At 36.8% G+C, this 20,242-nt stretch overlaps 1 protein-coding gene across 1 annotated transcript in view; it reads right to left on the bottom strand.

The window, feature by feature from the left end:
- MDN1 (MDN1, midasin homolog (yeast)) overlaps window positions 1-20,010 on the bottom strand; it is a 103,542-nt gene extending 83,532 nt beyond the window's left edge. Inside the window, exons 1-14 of the mRNA XM_009583221.1 lie at window positions 19,957-20,010; window positions 15,152-15,378; window positions 14,302-14,526; window positions 12,645-12,752; window positions 12,373-12,565; window positions 11,209-11,211; window positions 10,207-10,419; window positions 8,774-8,905; window positions 7,173-7,276; window positions 5,373-5,487; window positions 3,174-3,367; window positions 2,003-2,084; window positions 1,214-1,309; window positions 16-128 (exon numbers count right to left, since the gene is read on the bottom strand). Of these exons, the coding sequence (XP_009581516.1) occupies window positions 16-128; window positions 1,214-1,309; window positions 2,003-2,084; window positions 3,174-3,367; window positions 5,373-5,487; window positions 7,173-7,276; window positions 8,774-8,905; window positions 10,207-10,419; window positions 11,209-11,211; window positions 12,373-12,565; window positions 12,645-12,752; window positions 14,302-14,526; window positions 15,152-15,378; window positions 19,957-20,010 (1,859 nt within the window). The remainder of the gene's footprint in view (window positions 1-15; window positions 129-1,213; window positions 1,310-2,002; window positions 2,085-3,173; window positions 3,368-5,372; window positions 5,488-7,172; window positions 7,277-8,773; window positions 8,906-10,206; window positions 10,420-11,208; window positions 11,212-12,372; window positions 12,566-12,644; window positions 12,753-14,301; window positions 14,527-15,151; window positions 15,379-19,956) is intronic.
- Between the last annotated feature and the right edge of the window lie 232 nt (window positions 20,011-20,242).

Raw genomic sequence — 20,242 nt, 5'->3', positions numbered from 1 at the left:
TACAAGATATTCTACCTTTGTACAGTGAGGGCCTGGGTTTGTTTCTTCATGAGATGCACTCTTCCGACAGAGACTTCTTGTTCCCGTATTAGAATTTCTGGTTTATAGAGTTCACAAAAGAACTCTACCTGTGAAGAAAGCATCAACATTGCCAATACTAATGTTGCCTACAACATCACACTAAGAACACCCATGCTATGTTACCAGTATTACTTTGCATCAAGCTAATTTTTCATTATAAGATTTTATATTTTGCAGGTTTTACATACTCATCACCTAAAATACTGAAGGACCTCAGAAGTGTTATTGTCTGTACAAACAGCATCTTTCCATTTAACAACTTGGCAATGGGTCTATGCCATTATATTTCTACTTCGTCTACTTCCATAGTAGTTGAACTACTACATAAACTTGAACCTGTGAACAGTTATCTTTAATAATAAACAAAAAACCTCCCTCAAAAAAACCTTGGTGAATATCTCTGTGTAAACAAGGATATTATCATTGGCAGAGGATAATACATTCCTGTATTAAAATAATGCAAAGGAAGATGGACAAACAGAAAAATCCATACACGTTTCAGGGGTCCATCTGTCCACCCAGCTGGCAAAAGCTCTTCTGTCTTAAAGTAACAAAGGAGGGAATTTTCTTTGCAATCAAACTTCTATAGTCAGAAATCAGTTGACAAAGTAATGACTTAGTTTAACTCAGTCATTTATATCACACGCTATTTACACAGAGAGTTACTAGCCTCTAGAGAGGTACTTGATTTTGGAATCAATGATTACGGAACAAGTAGTAAGGAAGATTATGTTTCTCTCTGATCTCTTCATTTAAGTGATTAAAGTTCACTGTAACCACCAAAGAAAAAACACATTCTTTACTACTCTGTCCATCTAGCAGTATCATGTGCTTAGGCAACTGTGCTGTTCCAGCTGTGTGATCCTTCTTCTAGATGATGAGGCCATTTGCAATCTGCTCTGAAACAGGTTCACTGGAACCTCCAGAGGAAAAAAAAAAACCATAGCTGAAAATAAAACAGGAGAAAAACATAGATCCCAGGATAGCACAGAGCAAAAAAAATTGTTTGGGACAGAGAGATGGGCATAATTTTTAAGAAAAACAGCAGAACGCATTTACATTAATCACTAGAAAAAAATGCAAGTTACAGAATATTACCAATAAACATCATGTTAATTACAGCTCAACATACCTTTTTCTTGGAAATGTTTAGTTTACTTCCAATAACTTTTGCCATTTTCTGTCTGCTCCCTTGGTTGGACAGCATAGCTGTGAAACAGTCCAATGCCTGTCAAGGGGAAAACAAACCAACTTCTTCAATACAAATTTTCTATGATATAATCTGACAAGCACTATCTTAATTTACATGAGTCTGAATCCAATCCAGCCACGGTAAATAAAATTATTTCACTGTCCACAGATCGAGTCAAACAATGGAGTTCAAAAGGATGTAGTAAGAACTTCTAAACTCTGTAGTGTAGTGAGCTTCTACTGAAAGTAAAAATCTTTCAGTGCCCAGTCACAGAAACCATTTTTCGATGAATGGACCAAAATGGAGAAGGAAGTAACGTTGTAAGATCTCATGTCTTAAAACTACCTGTGACTGATGGACACTCGAAAAATTCCAAACCTGAAATGTAAATTGATGCATAGGAAAGCAGGAAGGAAGCTTCATATTACAAGAAAAATAAAAGATCTTAAGACTTTTACTCTCAGTCATCAGTTAAACTTATGTTGCAGCATGCTGTTTGTATGACAGTAGTAAATCTGGATTGGCTTTCAGCACATTATTACAAACAATCTTCCTAGTAGTAAGGAAAGCCTCCGATAGATGGATCACTAACATTCCAACTACAGTGCAATTGCTTCAGATAAAACTAAACTTAAATTTTCATCTCACATTCCCAAATAGAGTATTTTAAGATTTGTGAGACAATGCTAGAATTTCGGTAAGCAATTTCTGGATCAAGTCTTACCGCACCTCCTGAAAAATATTCACTGCTGTGGTTGAGGAATTACTGTCGAAGTTGTAAGCAATCCTGCTGCACCAATTCAGTAAGTCTCTAAAAAGAAAACCAAAAAGATTTGGTACAGTCAAGCCAAAATGCACAGCACCTTCTTTCATGTTCAGCTTAAGTCATTATGTCATCTTCTGGCAATTGCACATTTAGTTGTTGCGTAAGTTGTACATGGGAAGACACACAAAAATAGGATGCTAATTCTAAAGAGTAGCTGAGCACATAAAGACCAGTGATGCTTTCAGATACTTTGCTTAGAAATAGATAATACATACTCCATTAAACCACAAAGTAACTATGAAATTGAAAAAATGAAAAGCAGCAAGCCTTTCATCCAGAAAGGTATAAAAAACTGTTTTTTAAAGATACTGCTTCCTTATCAACAAAAAAATCTTCCGAAAGGCAAGAAGAGAAAACATCTAATTCTAGAAAAACAACTGGTGTTTTAAAATTAGTGGCATTCTTATGCTTCACAAAAATATTAGGTACTACCCACACCTAGTATTTACTGATTAATTCACAAAGAACTACTGGTTACAGAAATTCCATGAGTAGAATTGACATTTGGTCTGAGAGGAAGAAATAATTGAACATCAAGCTGTATTTCATAATAAAAATTCTGAAATTAATAGTACACTACAGATCTGGTTATTCTCAGTCATCTGTAAGTTAGAATGCTGTGAGTGTCTAATATGAAAATCTAGATAAGCAAATACATACAATTGCTGAAAATGTTATCTACTAGCTATTGTGAGAACATTATACAGTACATTTCAGTCAACAGTTCATAACTAGAACTGATATTTTGTGTTAAAACGAATTGAGAAGTAACCCATATGGCTTGATACCAACTCAGCACCACATATGACAAAACCTACACTTTTTCGTCAAAAAAAAGTATAGCAAATAGGAAGTCTTAAATAATTCAGATTGAGATTTTCTTTTAAGAGATACATTGATCATTATTTTAAAATGAAAAATGGATTTTTCCAGTTTTTATGAAATTCCAGTTTAATTATTCAAACTTTTATCACTATTTTTAAAAAAATTAAGAAAAGTAACAAAGATAAACCCTTCTACCTCTGCAACTAGCTGACTACATTTCCTTCTAATAAATATATAAGAAAAGACAACCTTAGAGATAGTTCTCGTCCTTCCAGATTTGGTTTCTTATTTTCTGATCTTGATTCTGATGAATCTTCTGGTATATGCCTGGAGCCAGAAGCACTGTTTTCTGATGCCTGATACTTGTCTCCTGTAAGGTGAATGTAAATGTCTAGCAAGTGATCAGTTACAAGAGCAAGGTTGGGGTATCTCCTTTGAAGAACCTGAAAAAATGAAAAAAAAAAAATACCCAAATAAAAAGAAAATTTAGCATCGGAAGGAAACCACCAGCCCCCCAAATTTTAATAGGATACTCTTCCATAGATACTCAAGCTAGTAAGGTACACAAAACCGCTCTCTTGGAATCTCTCATCTAAAGAAAATAAAAGTCATTGTGACTTGTATGGTATTGATTTGGATGACAAAAGTGAATTTTGCCAACTCCACTCCAATTCATTTAATACATTTGCACAGATACCAACAAGAAGAACAAAAGTTACATTCAACCCTAAAACTCAATTCGTGATCATACAACTTTACAACTGATAACAAAAGTTCTTGCCTCTTGTCCTTCTTATGACTGAATTTTTTTGAGCATTCAAGTTGTCTATTCACTGTGCTGACAAAGACACATTAAAGGCCTAATTTTTCTTCTGTAATATCCTTTCAGCTCGGTTCTCTCCACTAAAGCTTGCCAACTAAAATTATTGCTTCCCAAAATAAGCTTTTCACAGATACAGGCCAGGAACACTGGTCCTACCCTGCCAAACTTTTAACATTAACCAGAAGAACATGAGCCTATTTTCAAGACAAGCAAGTGGGTGTTTTCTACCACTCTCTCTTCTTCTACTACTAGAGAATCTTACACAGTGTTTGATTTATATATTTTTGTGACTTGAGCTACAAAGTTACAAAAAAGAACAGAAAGAACCTAGTGGTAAGTGACACATTTAGCACCGAAGCTTCGTTTTTTCTACATTAACCAGAAGAACATGAGCCTATTTTCAAGACAAGCAAGTGGGTGTTTTCTACCACTCTCTCTTCTTCTACTACTAGAGAATCTTACACAGTGTTTGATTTATATATTTTTGTGACTTGAGCTACAAAGTTACAAAAAAGAACAGAAAGAACCTAGTGGTAAGTGACACATTTAGCACCGAAGCTTCGTTTTTTCTTAAGGTTTTGGTAAGTGACACATTTAGCACCGAAGCTTCCTTTTTACGTAAGGTTTTGACAGCCAAGCTTTACTTGAATATTGTTCCTTTCTGGAGGTCATCTTTGACATCAGTTCGGCCAAATAGCATTTTTTAATACTGCAGCTCTGAGCTTCCTAGAACTCCTGCCCACGTGGATCTATTTGTAGTAGAAGCACCTACAGCGCACAAGCATGTGTATCTCCAGCAAACTGTCTGCAGAGGCCTCCCCGTGCACCTACTTGCTTCCCCTCCAACAAAATCTACAAGTACGAAATAAGTGCTGTTCTTGCCCCATTCCTAACAATTATCTGACAAATGACAAAATGGAAAAACATACAGATATTTACAGTCATCCATAACTGTGCTGGCTGCTGAACGAGTTCCAAGGAGTGAATAAATCCTACTGAAAAACTATCTTCTTCATTCTAGAAAATTCAGGACTTTCTCCTCAACTCTTCTGCTAGAGACTATTCACCCCCTTTTTCCCTTAGGCAAGGCTTTTTTAAAAACAGATCCTATTCTGAGTATCACGAGGAGAATCTCTAGAAAATTCTATTTTCATTTAAGTCCTGGGCTCCTTTAATTTTTTGAAGGACTACACGAAGCGAACGTTCCCTAGAGATGCTAACAAAAGATGTCAATAGAAACACTCATTTGTATTTGATAACTGACCAACTACTTTTAATCTCAAAGCTTAGAACTCAGGATTAGAGTAAGGTCAATTTTTTTTTTTTCTTTTTCTCTCTGTTTTTAAATCTGTGGGCTACAAAATGGCAAAGTAATTTGATTCTTAGACCCACTCAAAGCAGAACTGTGTTTGCCAAGGCAAGTTCCAGGAATCTTTGTCCAATTCACTTCAAATTTTCCTGACAAACTGTCCATTTACTTCAAAACCAGCAGCACAGATCTGAAGTGATAAGGGTGTATTGTGGAACTTGGAGACAAAAATAAGGATCAAATTTATTACTAAAAACACGTTACCCTTAATTGAAACAATTATTCATGTGCCACAATAGAGCAACACACACCATACCTCCTTGAGTTCTCCTTTGCTCATGTTATCCAGATGTATTTTGGTCCAATATTTGTCCAAAAGAGCAGCATGGCTGCTTTGCTGTCTGTACCAACCTCCACCACAACTGAATATCCTAAATCAAAACAACATGAAGAAACACAGTATGTTGTGTCTTGCTGAAGAATTCAACATTTTCAGTGCATTCCTGTGCATCAAAGAACATGTTATGTACTGCTGCTACAGCATAATGTGCATGCCTAGATCACCCGCTGTTTGTCACCGTACTGTCACGTACCCTGCCCTGCCTACCTCTGCTTTCCAAATTACCTGCTCTTCTATTAGTGTTTTTACCCCTGTAGTGCAAAATCTCCTTAGAGAGACTTGCAGAAAGACGACTGACAATAAGTTAAGTCTATCAGAAGCAATATACAGAATCCTTTGTAGAGAGAGGAGCCTGACAGAAGTGGTCTGGGAAATATCTTCCACAGATCCTAAAGAATCTGTGCTCTATTGCAGAGATGCAGGGAAAGCATCTCCAGTCCCTACCCCCTCCACAGTATTTCCTGATTCTTTTTCCTCCTTCTTCAAGCTCACAGTCCTTCCCATCATATATTTTGTCCATCATATATTTTGTTCTGTACGTTGTTTTTTTTTTTACTGCACATATAAATATGTGCCCACTGTGGAAGTAGCCTTGCACATGCAAAGCCTTAGATACTGGTTTTATGGTTTGGTTTTTGTTTTGGTTTTTTGTTTTGTTGGTTTTTTAAAAATAATATTCCATAGCTGGAAACTGTAACAGACTTACTGAATCTGCTCTAACTAGCTCAACGGTAACTATAATTTGCTGCTATACAAACTGTTGATCAAGTATACCAAAGAAGAAAATCTTGGGCGATGAGGCAACTGGAAGAGAGTTGAATCCAAAAGACTCAATTCCAGAAAAAATAGGCCAGATAAACCAAAAACTATGGAAGGAAGACAAAAGCAGGAAAATTTTTTAAAGGCTTTGAAGTAAACTGCAAAACATTTGAAAACCATGCAACCATTCCCCTTCTAGATATCCTAACCTTTAATCTTGATACAGTATTATACAAGAAGACATTTTGACATCTGAAACCATGACGGAGAGTACCCTAAATCTTCTTCTGGTTAGAAAACATTACAAACCTCTATATTGACACAAGACTTTCACAAATCAATTTTTTAAAATATTTTTTTCCTTCTGCTTCTTTTTTCATGATTCCTAAATAAAATAACCCTATCTTATTATAGATGCAGGGTTCAGTTAAAATTATTCATGAAACTCTTAAAAAATATCTTCCAGGGAACACGTGTACAACTGCTCAAGGAGAAGGTGGAATAAAAAACAAACAAAACCCAGAAAACTAAACACATTCAGCAGTCAGACTACCAACTACCCCAAGATCAGCAAAACTAAGAAATATTTTACACAGGTGCTGTTAAAACTAGCAAGTCAAGACACCTTTTGGGTATCAATCATAAACCTTTTTCACACAGTAATTGCTGAGAGTGGTATTTTGTTTTGGTGGGGGGTTGATTTTGTAGGGTTCCCCCCAGCGAGTTTCATTCCTTCAGCCTTGTTGAAGTAACTTTTCTGTACAAAGACTGGATTCACCCAGTCGTAATATAAGGCTGCTCTAAAGCGAAAAAATTCCTTTCACAACTTCTATGGCTTCTATTGCTTGTTAATTGGGAATTGCTAAAATACTCCTGACCAAGTAGCTTGCACTTGCTATCTTTGACTTAAAAATAGGATATCCATGCTCTTAACCTCATTTAACTTTACAAGCCTACCTCCTGGTTGCAAAAAACTGGAATCCCGGCGCTACTTTTAAACAGTCACCACGACCAGGAATTAGCAACTCTCTTTTTTCCAAAAGAGGAATCAGCACAGAGATCTGGAGAAGAGAAGCGAATTTATAAAACAATTTTTTTTGTGAAAGTGTAACAGACAGCACACCCATCCACACTTGAGATGCTAGAGCACTTCCACTGAGCACCACTACATTGTCAGCAACTGCTGTTCCTGGAGATTGCACTTCCAAGTGACATTAACAGGAATTGCAGAGTCCCCGGTAATTTTAGTCAGCAGTGTAAGTCACAGGTATAATGTTTCCCTATCTTCTTTCTCCTGTATCCAGATTTAATGATAAGAGAATGGAAATGAGAGTCTTTACATTGCAAGTCTAAATCAAAACTATTTATTTTGAATTGTCAAACGAATTATTAGACACTTTCACGTCAGAAACCTTATTTTCTTTATCTGCCTGAACAAAGATGACCTACCTTTCAAATATGTCATTCTCAAACATCAACATTTTTCGGTGTATACCCTGCTACCTCCAGGAGAATTTGGTATCTATTTAAAGAATCTATCCTTCCATGCAGAAGGACAGTAATAATGGTGGAAGGGAAAAAGGGATGTAGGACCACAATGATCCCTCAGCACAGAAGGAGGCAAGCATGGAAACTTTGACATGGAGAAAGGAGACGGGATGCCCAGAGGGAAGACCTGAAGAAAAGGAGAGATGAATGCAGGATACTACTCAGGGCATGCTTATGATGAGTGCAGTGAGCTGAATCCACAGAAGCAAGTAAGTGCATGACCCTCTGGCAGTGAAAAACTGTCTACTACATACAAGCAGTATTTCTTGGCTTTCTTATAAATCCCCTATATTTCAGAAGCCTAGAACCCAACAAACAAGCTGTCAGGTTATTTAGTCACACAAAAGATGCTTTACAGAACAGATATGAAAGAAAACAATGATCTGCAGAATGTCCAGCAGGCCTATACAGCAAAGCATCTCTATGGCATCGTTCTTGCAGAAGATACGCTTTCAGCAGCCAATGCTTCGAAAGGGAAGAATGACAGTCTAACTAGTCGTTCTGGAGCTGAAAACAGGAAATCTGTTAAAACGTATACTGCGTAACGTAACAACATGTTACTGCTTAATATCCAAGCCAGAGGTAAAAAAATGTGTAAGAAGGGAAAAAAAAAAACCCCAAAAAAACCCATACAACAAAACACACACAAAAAAAATCTTAACAGCACCACTCTAATACAGTGACAATATTCTGTGGTGTTTGGGGCCACATTTGTTTTCAAATACTAAAACATGATTTAGAAGACACATAGCTCATTATCAGTGTCAATTCAAATCTTCAGAGTGAAATTTGGCATCAGTGGCAGTGTCATGACTACTCTAAAACAATGACAAAAACTAATGCGGTGTCCTAATATGTGAACAAAGACAGACAGGTTAATTCTTTCTAACCCCTTTTAAAGGGGCAGTATTTTCAGCACGCTGCTACAGAACTCATGGTGATTAGACTCCAAAAATTGCTAGTATGGGCCCTTAAGACCAGTACCTTACAGGGAACATGAACCTACATACCACATCTAGAGGAGCATAATCAATATCCTCCAGAAGTATCCAGTGACCTTTGGTAACAGCTTGTGTCAAGGTTCCAGGCTGCCATACAAACTCCCCTGGTACATCTGTACAACGATACATACCAAGCAGCGTCTATGACGGAAACAATCAGTGAATTAGAGACCTGTTCATTACATCCCTTAAAAACCCAAAGTAAAAACGAACAAAAATGACCGAAGTTGGTATATAAGCAACACTCACTTAGCCTCCACATTACTAAACAATCCATCTGGTAATCTGTGCTCAGCATTACACTTTTTTTAACTAAGAAAAAAAAAGTTCCACCCCTCCATATCTATGATAATTTAACTGAAACATAGTAATTAAAATAAACCAGATAATTGGAAGTGAATTTACAGAGCTGTGCCACCATAATTAACAAATAATCAACAGTGTAACATACAAAACTGTGCAGGGTTGCACTGAACTCTATTTTACATTTTTGAAAAGTCTGTGACTAACCTAGTAAGAGCAACTGTAAAGCAAGTTATTCAAAGACACAAAGCCAGTCAAGTGTTGCTTCTCCATTGTAACTTCCACATTTAAGCATTGCTTCAATAATTAAGTTTATGGTTTCGCTAGTACATATTTTGTACCTTGAACTTTATCACTTTTTCTTAACATGGTGGTCTTATTCATGTATATGAAAAGATACTCCTGTTGTATCTTTTCTTAGTTGTGGGATGGTGAAATCAGCTGTTCTATGCAGGTAAAGAAGGTGCTTATGCATGCTAATAAAAACCTTGAAATAGCACTTCTGATAGATACTCACCACCTTGGAAAACTAAATATAAATTGAGCCAAACAACATAAATCAATTTAAGCTCAAAAGTTATATATGCAAAACCAGACGAATGTGAAATTATCTTCACCTCTGGTTTTATCTCTATAGGTAGAGCTAGATCACTATTATGTAAGTGGAAGTGTCCTCAACATCACAGGATCTTACTTCACCTCACCTTTATCACAAAAAAATGGAATCAGATTAAACTGACATTAGTTCACTTAAACTGAAATAAAAGTGTCCATACAGCCTTCGGCACCAGCTTGAGTAATTTCAGAATCATTTTTTCCCCAATACAAATCAATCTTTTTTTTAATTAAAAAAACCCAAAACAATAGGGCTCTTCCATACAGAAAAACCCTGACAAAACATATTTGAATGAAATAGATACAGCACAATTATGCACAGAATTTAAAACCTACTGAAGCTTAACTGTGATTTTTGTTCACATGTACTTATTATCATCAGTAGTAAGACCAATACTACAGACTTGGGGGTTGTGGGGTCTTTGGGTAAAAAGTTAAACATTATCTTACTAGAAAATTAAAGTCCATGCTTTAAGTAAAAATTATGTCTGATCATCCAACCATAAAACAACTTCATCAGTTACCTTACTATCAGTTTGATCCCCAAGTTGGACTTTCAAAATATGAGGAGGCTTTGCTCTTCCTGTAACAGCCGCTAAATATTCAATTAAAGAAGTTTTGCCACATCCTATTGGTCCTTCTAATAAAACAGGACTCTGATATGCTACAGCAATAGCAACGTTTTGCAGATTTGTGAAGGCAGATTCAACCAAAACAAAACAGCCAGTGTTATTTTCCTGTTCAAACATAAAATGTGAGTTACTACATTGAAATTGCTACTTTTTTTACAGGTTGTACAACACAAAACAATTAGGAAAGTGAGTCTGACAACTAGAAAATTTTGGCCTGCAGATCTGTCAACACATATCAAATAAAATAAAGGATTCTAAAGCTCTATTTAATGACAGATATTAAAATATATTTCATCAAAAACCTATTATAGGTGAAACAATAAAGTATATGTATATGTACAGTTTGTTCCCAAAGGGAATTCACACTAAGTTGTCAGTACAGGCATAGTAACTATTAAATCATAACACATGTCAACCAAATACAATCTGCAATATATATAAAATTAAGTCATTTGAATGGATCAAAATCACAGGACAAATCAAATAGCAGTTAGATTTAGATGACGCAAGTATGAATTATCAACTGTTGTATTTACTTCTTTCTGCACAGGCCGAAGTATAAGATCATTAAACTCAGTGCATGGGGAAAAAAAAAAAAAAAAAAAAAGAGGTAAATTCAGTTACATTTTTATTTTATTCAAAATGCAATGAATGTAGTTTATTGAATGGTAATTAATCAATGCTACAGATACTCTCCAAATATTTTGACTCTCCTACAGTCACTTATATGTCAGTACATGGCACAAAAATTAGTGCTTTCCTACTAAAAGGCAGAGAGAAAAGAAATCAGAGTACACACTGCACTGAAACAAGTATCTTGTATTTAAGTTCTATCTTCTTTTCAGATATAGTTTTGTGTACTTCCCTAGTAACAATTCTAGTTTTTAAGAGTACCTGCTTTCCCTCACAGTTCCCTCCTACCTCTTCATCAGACCTTCTCAGCTGTAACTGGAACTCCCCAGCATAACTGGAACTACGCTGTATACCAGACCAGTGAAATACCTGTGGCTATTAAAAAAATAAAAGCATGCCTTCTTGGGAAGTTCTCTCCTTCCTCATAGACAAAGAGTATCCTTTCAGCAATCCAGTTTATAGCATGGCCTAGCTTCAGCACAGTTGCAGCAGCAATGACACCGGCATGGGAGTAAGAATCTCCTTAAACAGCTCTACAATTTCCCCTGCTGCAATGAATTTCAAACCACACCCTCAATCCTATAAAAAAAAGCTAGAATACAGCAAATTCAACTACAGAAGTTGGGGGGGTGAGCCAAAGAATTTGTGAGGAAATTCCTCTTTCCTTGCTTCCGCTACTCAAGAAATTCTGGACATTGGTAGTCTTCATTCATTTCTTTGTCCTTCATTTGTAGATCAGTGTCGCAAAATTAAATAGAAATACTCAGCTAAGACCTAAAACTGAACCTAAATGAAAATAACAGTCAAGAATACTGGCTGCAGGTACAAGAACCACCTGAAAAAAGGTCAAATACTGTTTGCTCAAAAACATTTATGCCTTCAATGGACTTCCTAAAACTATAAGGCACTATATTCTGCCTTATACTTCACTCAAGTGGAAAAAGTAAGTTCTTGCTCACTACCTCTCCCCTTTTTCTGCCTTCTAGTTTTCTTTGTTTTAAGAGAAGAACTATATGAGAAAGGCTGTTTATAAGATGTCTATATAGCACAAAAAACTACTTCATGCAGGTAAAAGCAACTGTGCCAGATCCTGGCTTTACTCAGCTATGGAATATCACCCTAACTTGGGCTGGAGATACTATGTAAGGCTGAATATTCTTTTGTAGTATGTTCGTAAGAACTGCTTCATGAAGATATAGAACAGCACTATTATGCCTTCATTGCTTCATTCCACTGCAGAGCTTCTTTGCGGTGTCTATATTATGCAATACTAGCTTACAGCACACATCAAGAAAGCTGAAGATACACACATTACCCGTAGTATCTCAATACCATTTAAGCAGGAAATAAAGTCAGCATTTAGGGATTCTTTTTTTAAAAAAAAAAAAAAAAAAAAAGGTACAGACTTAACCCTGGGTTACATACCTGCTCTTCAGAAACAAGCTGTAGTCTAGGCAGCACAATACCACATACAGCTACTACATTTGCAGAGAGGTCGCCAGATACAATATGTCCTTGCGTATACTGCAGTTCTTTCTCCTTTTGCCAAAATGAGGAGTCTGGATTGGCCAAAACAAGGGCTTGTTCCACATTCTGCAGCTGAGATTCTTCTAGTAGTCTGCAAAATCCATGTTTATTAAATCAGCTGAAAGCCATCAACAAAACCAAATACTGTTCAAGATTTTAAAAGTTCTTACTTTAGTCTGAAATGTATCAGCTCCTCAGGATTGAATATCTTCTTCAGGAAAGACAATTTATGCTCATCATTCATGCATGTAACCAAAGCAAGACAGTTTGAAGTATACCTAAAAATTATATTTGGAACAAAACATGTCAAAACATAGTCTTAAGAAATTTAGTTTGACAACTGTCAATTGCAAACCAAAATATCAAGTTTGGAAAAACATGCAGAAAACCTTCTTCACAGAAATTATTTTAGTGCTATGCTTAACATTCTTTAGGATTAGAGAAATCTCAGAACTGAGCAAAGCAATTCTATAATGGCATACTTTATCATTTATACACCAACTAGCTAACCTTTTTCTGAAGGACTGAATGATCAACAGAAATATCGTAAAGGAGAGCACTTTCCCAAATAAATGAAGGTAAACATATGAGACAATGAAAATCAGGTTTTCTTTGCCTGATTTTTCTTTCTCCTCCTACCATTTGCCTTTCAAAATTGCTTTCTATTTCATGTTATTTCTAAAATAACCCTAACACAATGAATGCAAGACTCAGTGCCAAAAGAAGCCAACAACTCCCAAGTCTTGACTTTATTACCACATAAAGCTGTCTCACAACAAAAAGACATTTAATGAAAATCATAAAACACCTTTCATTTATTATACCACTGTTTTTACCTTCCAAGAACAAAGCTTTCAATGAGCTTGGGGGGGGTGGAGAAAAAAGAGTTGCCAGAAGAAAATTGGTTCAGGACAAAATTTAGAAGTCAGCTCATTCACTTAAGGTTATTAGCTGAACACCAGGTAAACCAATTCCAGTCAATGAATTAGAAATTCTATTTCTTTTTTTAAGACTAACTAAGTGTATGCCATCCTGAAGAGTTTCATAAATGGCTGATAAATATGACAACACTCTTGTTCCTGCCCTTCCTAAATTATACACCTTGTTTTAAAACTATGTGTTACTAACATAATTCTGAATTTATGTTTTGAAAAAATAAAGACTATTAAAGATCTTTTAAATAAACAAAAGGCACTATCAATACTACTAATCACATAAATAAGGTACATCATGTGACTAGGTTGAAGCCCCACAGGCAGCCACCTAACATAAAACATCTGACCAAAACTACATGCAAAGTCTGCAACATGGCCAATTAGGAAGCGTAGCTTAAATAAGCCAAGCTTTACAGTGACTGAGATGTCTATATACAAGCAATAGAAAAAAACCAACTTGTTAATAGCGTACCAATGCAGAATAGTATAATATATCATTGTAATATAAGTTGGAGTGAGAGTAGATTCATCTCTACTCTTTCCTAGGGTAAAATGCTAGAATGCATGCAATATACCAACAGGCTTACAGTAGAGGTGAAGTGATAAATTCACCATCTCCCATGAATCCAACTTGGGCAAACTGAAGTTATTTGAAAAGATTCTCCAGACCACAGCTTTAAGCATGACTAAGAGCTAGCCTACGTTTCACTCTGTGATAGATCACTACAGCTTTCAAAAGATCAGGTAAGAAGCACAGGTACAGATACCATCGGTACAGATTTTTCTGGTATTATTTGAAGATTCTTTTCTACTTGCATGTGGACATTGTTAAGTACAATTCAAGATACAGATACATCTTTTCAATGGAAAAGGTCTGTGGGGTTTAACTTACCAGCGGACTAAAGTGTCATGACTCCTTAGGAGTGGAATACACACACTCCAGTCCCATAATTCCCGGAAAACTGATTGCTCCTTTTGTAAGAACCTATAGGCTGCCTCCATGAGGTCCCGTAACTTCATTCGTCTGCGCCCGTATCGGACTGTGTTTGCATCTGAGCTCTCCAGGAAAAGCCTCTGGAAAACTGGTGACGTATTCTTAAAATATCTTAAAGCAAATCTTTAAAAAGAAAGACAGAGAGAGAAAAAGATCAAACACAGACATCTAAGCCAGAGGAAAGGAAAATAGACACTAATAAAAACATCAGGACAGACGTCCTGAAACAGTCATTGATGGTATACTGAGAACTAAGGCCTATATTTAACATTGTCCACACTTGGGAAAGCCAACCACTTCAGCAATCAGCTAACAACAGAAACTTTACCTTATTAGAAATCATTTCTTAATTATCAAGGGGAAACAGTACTGCCTTTGGTGAAATCTCTTCGATTGCTCTTGTTTACTGAAAAAGTAATACTGATTCCTACTTACGTAACTTTGTATTATACTGGCCTACAGGTCTAATCTTGAATGCAGAGATTTTGGTTGTAAGCAATTTTCATGCCAGCTGTTTTGCTCTTCTTTTGATCATAAAGATGAAAATCACATTAGATCTTACAACACAATTTTATTTAAATAGGCTGTGTTTAAGACTTCTGTTTTCTAAATCATTCTTTCAATTCAAAACACATGTGTTATTGTGGGAGACAACCCAAATTGTAACACCACCTCTCAACACCAGTGAACGCTGACAAGCATATACTCCCTAAGTTCAACCACTGCAGACAGACATTGCATTACTTACGGCAAAACATCAGGGTGGTCAGCAACCAACTTGCTCATTGCTACACACAGCCTTTCATGCCGATCATGGTTGATCTGGCCACCAGCTTTAATGGCTTCTGCATTTCTTTCCAACAAATCCAACAAGATTGGCCGAACTTGACGGCCAATCAATAGAGTACATTCTTTATCCAGAAATAACTGTGCTAAAGTATCAAGGATGCATTGCCGATCCTGCTGAGTCCAAATCTAGAGGAATGGAAAGTAAGAACAGGTTAAATGGGAAATTATATGGACTTTTAACTTCAGAACTATTCATGCAGGATTCACAGTGAATTTTATAGGAATAAATCTTTCAAAAAACAGAAGGGAGACCAAAATTCCCAAAGGAAGTACCTACCTGACACAGTTCTCCATATTTAAAAAAACTGGGAAACAGAATGAGTGACATGCAGAAGGACACACTAAATAGGAATTACCAAAAAAGTCCCAAAATCCTAAATTATATTTTACAGCTGAAAGATTAAAAAAAATATTTAAATTATTTGCTTTAAGAAAAAATTGGGAAAATGTTGTAACAACTAATACACCATTGTTAATAGAATTTCCACTGATCTTAACAGCTTGGTCTCAGGAGAGCCACAAAACATTTAAGAATTCAAGTTCTTAAAAAAAAGTTTGAGTTACATCGCTTTCACTATCTTTTCAAAAAAGAAGCATTCGATCAATCATGATCACAGACTTATTTCCACATTTCTGAAAGCTGTTATAGTGAGCAATGCTCTTGACAGAAAGCAGCATGTATCCGCAGTTTTGCAGTTGGTTGGAATTCCCCCCCCCCCTTACTTTTATATAAAAATGATCCTTTAATGCAAAACAAAATATTAGGCTTTAGAATAGATGTCAAACATATTCTGCTAGGGGAAAAAAAAAAAAAAAGAAAAAACACAAAAAACCAAACACATACCTCCTCACATCCCCCCCAATGTTCCTAACTTTGTTACCAAAGGACAACCACCCATTTCTTGTGTCTTATGCTTAAATTTCTCTGGTCTTTGAGCTCATGTTATTATCTGTACATCTCTCCACTTCCGTGATGTTTAGCATATAATGTAGTATAAGTAATTTTGATTTGTGAAAAATCAGGATTATGAATTTGCACTGTAGCAGTTTTGCTCTTAACTTTGACCCTCCACTCTCCCCTCCCTTGCTGGGTGAACCCTTATCCTATCAAGACGATTTTATCTTTCTTGGCAAACAGTCGTAAATACAGCTAGGCAAGGCAGCTTTCCAAACAAACCAAGCACTTACTAAACTACTACAGAAATATTCTGTGATTTGGGTAGTCTTTCATTTTAGCAACATGTGCAGTCAATTTCTGCTTCTCCTAGACTTTTGTTACTCAGGTAAAACCTGCTCCTGGGCCTGCGGATAGGATGGTTTCATTGATACAAGATAAATAGACTGCAGAGGTCCTGCACACTGCCTTTGAAAGGGTGACCTCCTAAGAAGACACCACTGTCAACATCCTTCCAGAATACATACATACTTATTCAAGCTCCTTACATCTCCTTCTGAATTGGAAAAGACATTCATTCCCTAACAGCACGTAAGAAATCAGGGAAACTACAGTATATACACTGAAAACATCAAAACCATCACATTAATTGCAAACAGTTTCTTACATGCTTTGTATTTATTTTTACGAAACATGATATAAGTTTATCCTCCTCTCATCTATCAGAGCAGCATCAAAAATAATTCTAAAAATGGAGCTGAAGGTCTGCATTCAACACAGAGCAAGCAAGACACTGTTCATTTTGAGGGCAAAATGATTGACAAGCTGTTCAAAAGCAGCATGGCTCAAAAGAATTGGAGACAGACTCCACTGTAAAAAAATAAAAAGTTCCTTCAGTTTCCAAGTTAATTACATCTTTGGCTACCCAAACAAGGCACAACAGGGTGCTTAACTTACTAACCAGAGCTTTCAATATCCAATAAAAGGAACAGTGAACAATAAAACGGTAAGTAAGTAACGTTGACTGACTCAGTAAAATTCTGTAGTTACACGACTACCATACAACAAATCCATTCCATTAGCAATTTTTTGAGAGCAAGCAGTTTTTTAATCATTGTGTATAGTACCCTTAGGACATACAAAACTGTTCAAAAATCAGAGTGGCAACATTCTTATTCTATGAAGAGACCGTCTATTTGATTTCAGAGCCTTTCAGAGTCTAAATTAAAAATTTTATGGAAAAGGAGAATACTGTCAGAGGGGATTTTTAACTAAAGGTGGCTTTGTGAAATACCCAACTTTCTCAACCCGTAGCAAAGGACAGCTGACCTGAAAGTGTTTAATTCTAGTGTTCCAATCTGGGATAGTAAATCTGCGCCCACTGTTCCAAACAGTTGTTTTAAGAAAGCATCATAAAAGACTGTCCCTCCGATATTGAATATATACACACATTGTGTATTATTAATGAAAGATTAATGAAAGACATTAAACAAAAGCACAGCTAGGACCAAGACCTGGAATCAAACACGATCCCAGTTGCTCCTCTAGCAGCACATTGCACACCTCCTTCCCAACCTGCACAGTACATTTACTCAGTGCTCACAAGCTACAGAAATCTTTATTAAGAACCGGCTCAATACAAAACCCAAGATTACTAAGAGAAAGGATCACAGCAAGGAACAACCTGAGCCGACGTGAAAGACACATTTCTGATTGTGGGTCACAGGTGTTTCCACAGAACATTACACCATACACAGATTTAACAGTGGGATACTTCTGAAGAGTGGGAGGGCATCAGGGCCGCACATGGGAAATCCTTCTTCCCCTCCAACACAGGAACACATGTTCTTGGCTCCGTTCCCTCACACAACAGCTCTACCGTTGTATGACTGTGCAGCAATCAATTTGGCAAGATGATCCAAATTAATCCTTCTTCCAAAGTCTTCCACTGGGTGGGAAAGTTGAACGGATTTTCCACACCAGCACACTCACTAGGTTCAGGGCAAGAGAAGCAACCGAAAGGTGTGGCTTGGCCTTGGGAATAGGCAAAAAGGAAACACAGTAGAACCACTTTTTTCAGCAGCTGTCCAGTTCAGTAAAATAAAGCAAAACATGAGCCTGCACTCTTCTTAAAACCCTCATACTTCAAGGAAAAAAAAAAATGTAAAAGGCAGGGGGATATGCAGTCTCACAAGGAGAACAAGAAAGCTTCAACCACCTGCAGAATAAGCCAGAACTTCCTACACCTCCTCCAGCACATCGTATTTGATAGCGTTGGACAGACCGCTCCTTCAAGCACAGTGAGAATGTTCTCTTCGACTTTGTGTCAGTGTTTTTATTAACATACTGTCTCCCAAAAATCACAGGTCTTCAAAACTAGAAGCAGAAGGAGATGAGAATACACTCCAGGATGGAAGCAAAAGTGCAACATACCTTCCCTTATTTATAATGTTGCATGATGTAAAGCCTAATTAATCTTTCAAATAAAAAGCTGAAGTCCTATTTTAGGAAAAAAACAGTCTGCCTTAGTTGCCAGGATGTCAGGACATTTTTCTGACAGCCAATGAGTAGCTGGGTGAATTTGGGACAGCTAGGTCACCTCTTTTTTTCCTACATTTATTAAAAAAAAAAGGGAATAAAGGCACTTCTCAACACCAAATGCTAAGACTGAAGGGCTATAAATAAGAGCTTGGAGTTATTAAAACAATTTTCACTCCTACATAGAAAAATGAAAGGCGAAATGAAGGATACCAAGCTAAAACACCAACAGAATAGAACAGGAGATCCAGAATGGCACGCTCGAGATCTCCAGCTCACTTAGGATGGTTCCACAGACTAAATAGAGGAAATATCCAAAAGGGTCAGGTTTTTTGATTTATATCTTTCCATACATGCACAGTAGTGGATGTGAAGGGCAGAAACGAGTAAGGGTATTTTTTGCACTAAATTTCCATTCCTACTAGCATTTTAACCTTCACATTAATGAACCTCTCTACTGAAATTCACCATCATAGGGAGCCAAAATACCTACATTTTCACAAAATCTGCATTTGGAATTCTACACAGGAAGATGTTCTGATTCAAACAGACCTTTGGTAATACTCAGAATCAAAAGCACATTCCAGCAGTCTGTGGAGCCCTACTGCTTATATTTAAGTTTGCTTAAATTATCCAAAAAATAGAAAGGCAGGAAACAAAGACTGTTTTAGAGAGCTTTTAATCCCATTTTCCTCACTAAGAACACAGAAATTTGCTGCACCTTTACAGAGTTAATGGTATATAAATACTCTACAGAAAAGCTCTATTTCTATTACATACTGAAGCACACGGAACAAGATCTTCCATCACCACATAACAGCGCCTCACTATGAATCTCAAAAGACTGTTCCTTACTTAGCAGTTGTGGGCAAGTTCCGTTCCATTATGGAACGCTAAGAAGTAAGTTGCCAGAAAGACACAGTGAAGCTGCAGAGCAAAGAGAGCTCTAGATTTCCAAAATGCATGCTTTCTAAGTTACATACAAAGCAATTGGTAGGAAATCAGGTATGATGACTGGAGCCAGTGGTTGTTTAGTGGCAAGATAAGCCTAACATACTCCTAGATCTGTAGCTTTCAGTTTGGAAACGGCAATTCAGTTTTCAGAAGAACATGTCATTGTTCATTAATGTGCTGTTTCAGACTCTCTGTACATAATCGCTCTCTAGTAATTTCCACCTAGCAAGACTTGTAAACCTGAAGTATATCTCAAAACAGCCACCAGAAGAGAAAGGGCACAGTCATTTTCCCAGTCTCAGATCTTGGTGACTCACTTCTGGTTCACCGCTCCATCTGTCTGCCACATCACGTATCCGCATCATCCCCATCTCTATTTCTCAGCTGTTTCTTTCTCTTGAATAGCAGCTCTTCATCACTCCTTCCCACCAATTAGCATCAACTCTCCAACACAGGAATATATATTCATGTCAATTTTACTTTGATCCTGTGATTTGCAGTGACAGGAGAAAAAGCCATCTCCAACAGAGAACCCTGACTACCAGTATGAAAGCTTTCCGCAAAAATAACTAAGACAGCAATTCAGACTGAAAGCCAATATTC

The sequence above is a fragment of the Fulmarus glacialis genome, unplaced genomic scaffold (genome assembly GCF_000690835.1).
Source record: "Fulmarus glacialis isolate BGI_N327 unplaced genomic scaffold, ASM69083v1 scaffold7818, whole genome shotgun sequence".
Taxonomy (NCBI): domain Eukaryota; kingdom Metazoa; phylum Chordata; class Aves; order Procellariiformes; family Procellariidae; genus Fulmarus; species Fulmarus glacialis.
The sequence above is the reverse complement of the archived record's forward strand: the minus strand, read 5'-3'. Positions and strand labels throughout refer to the sequence as shown.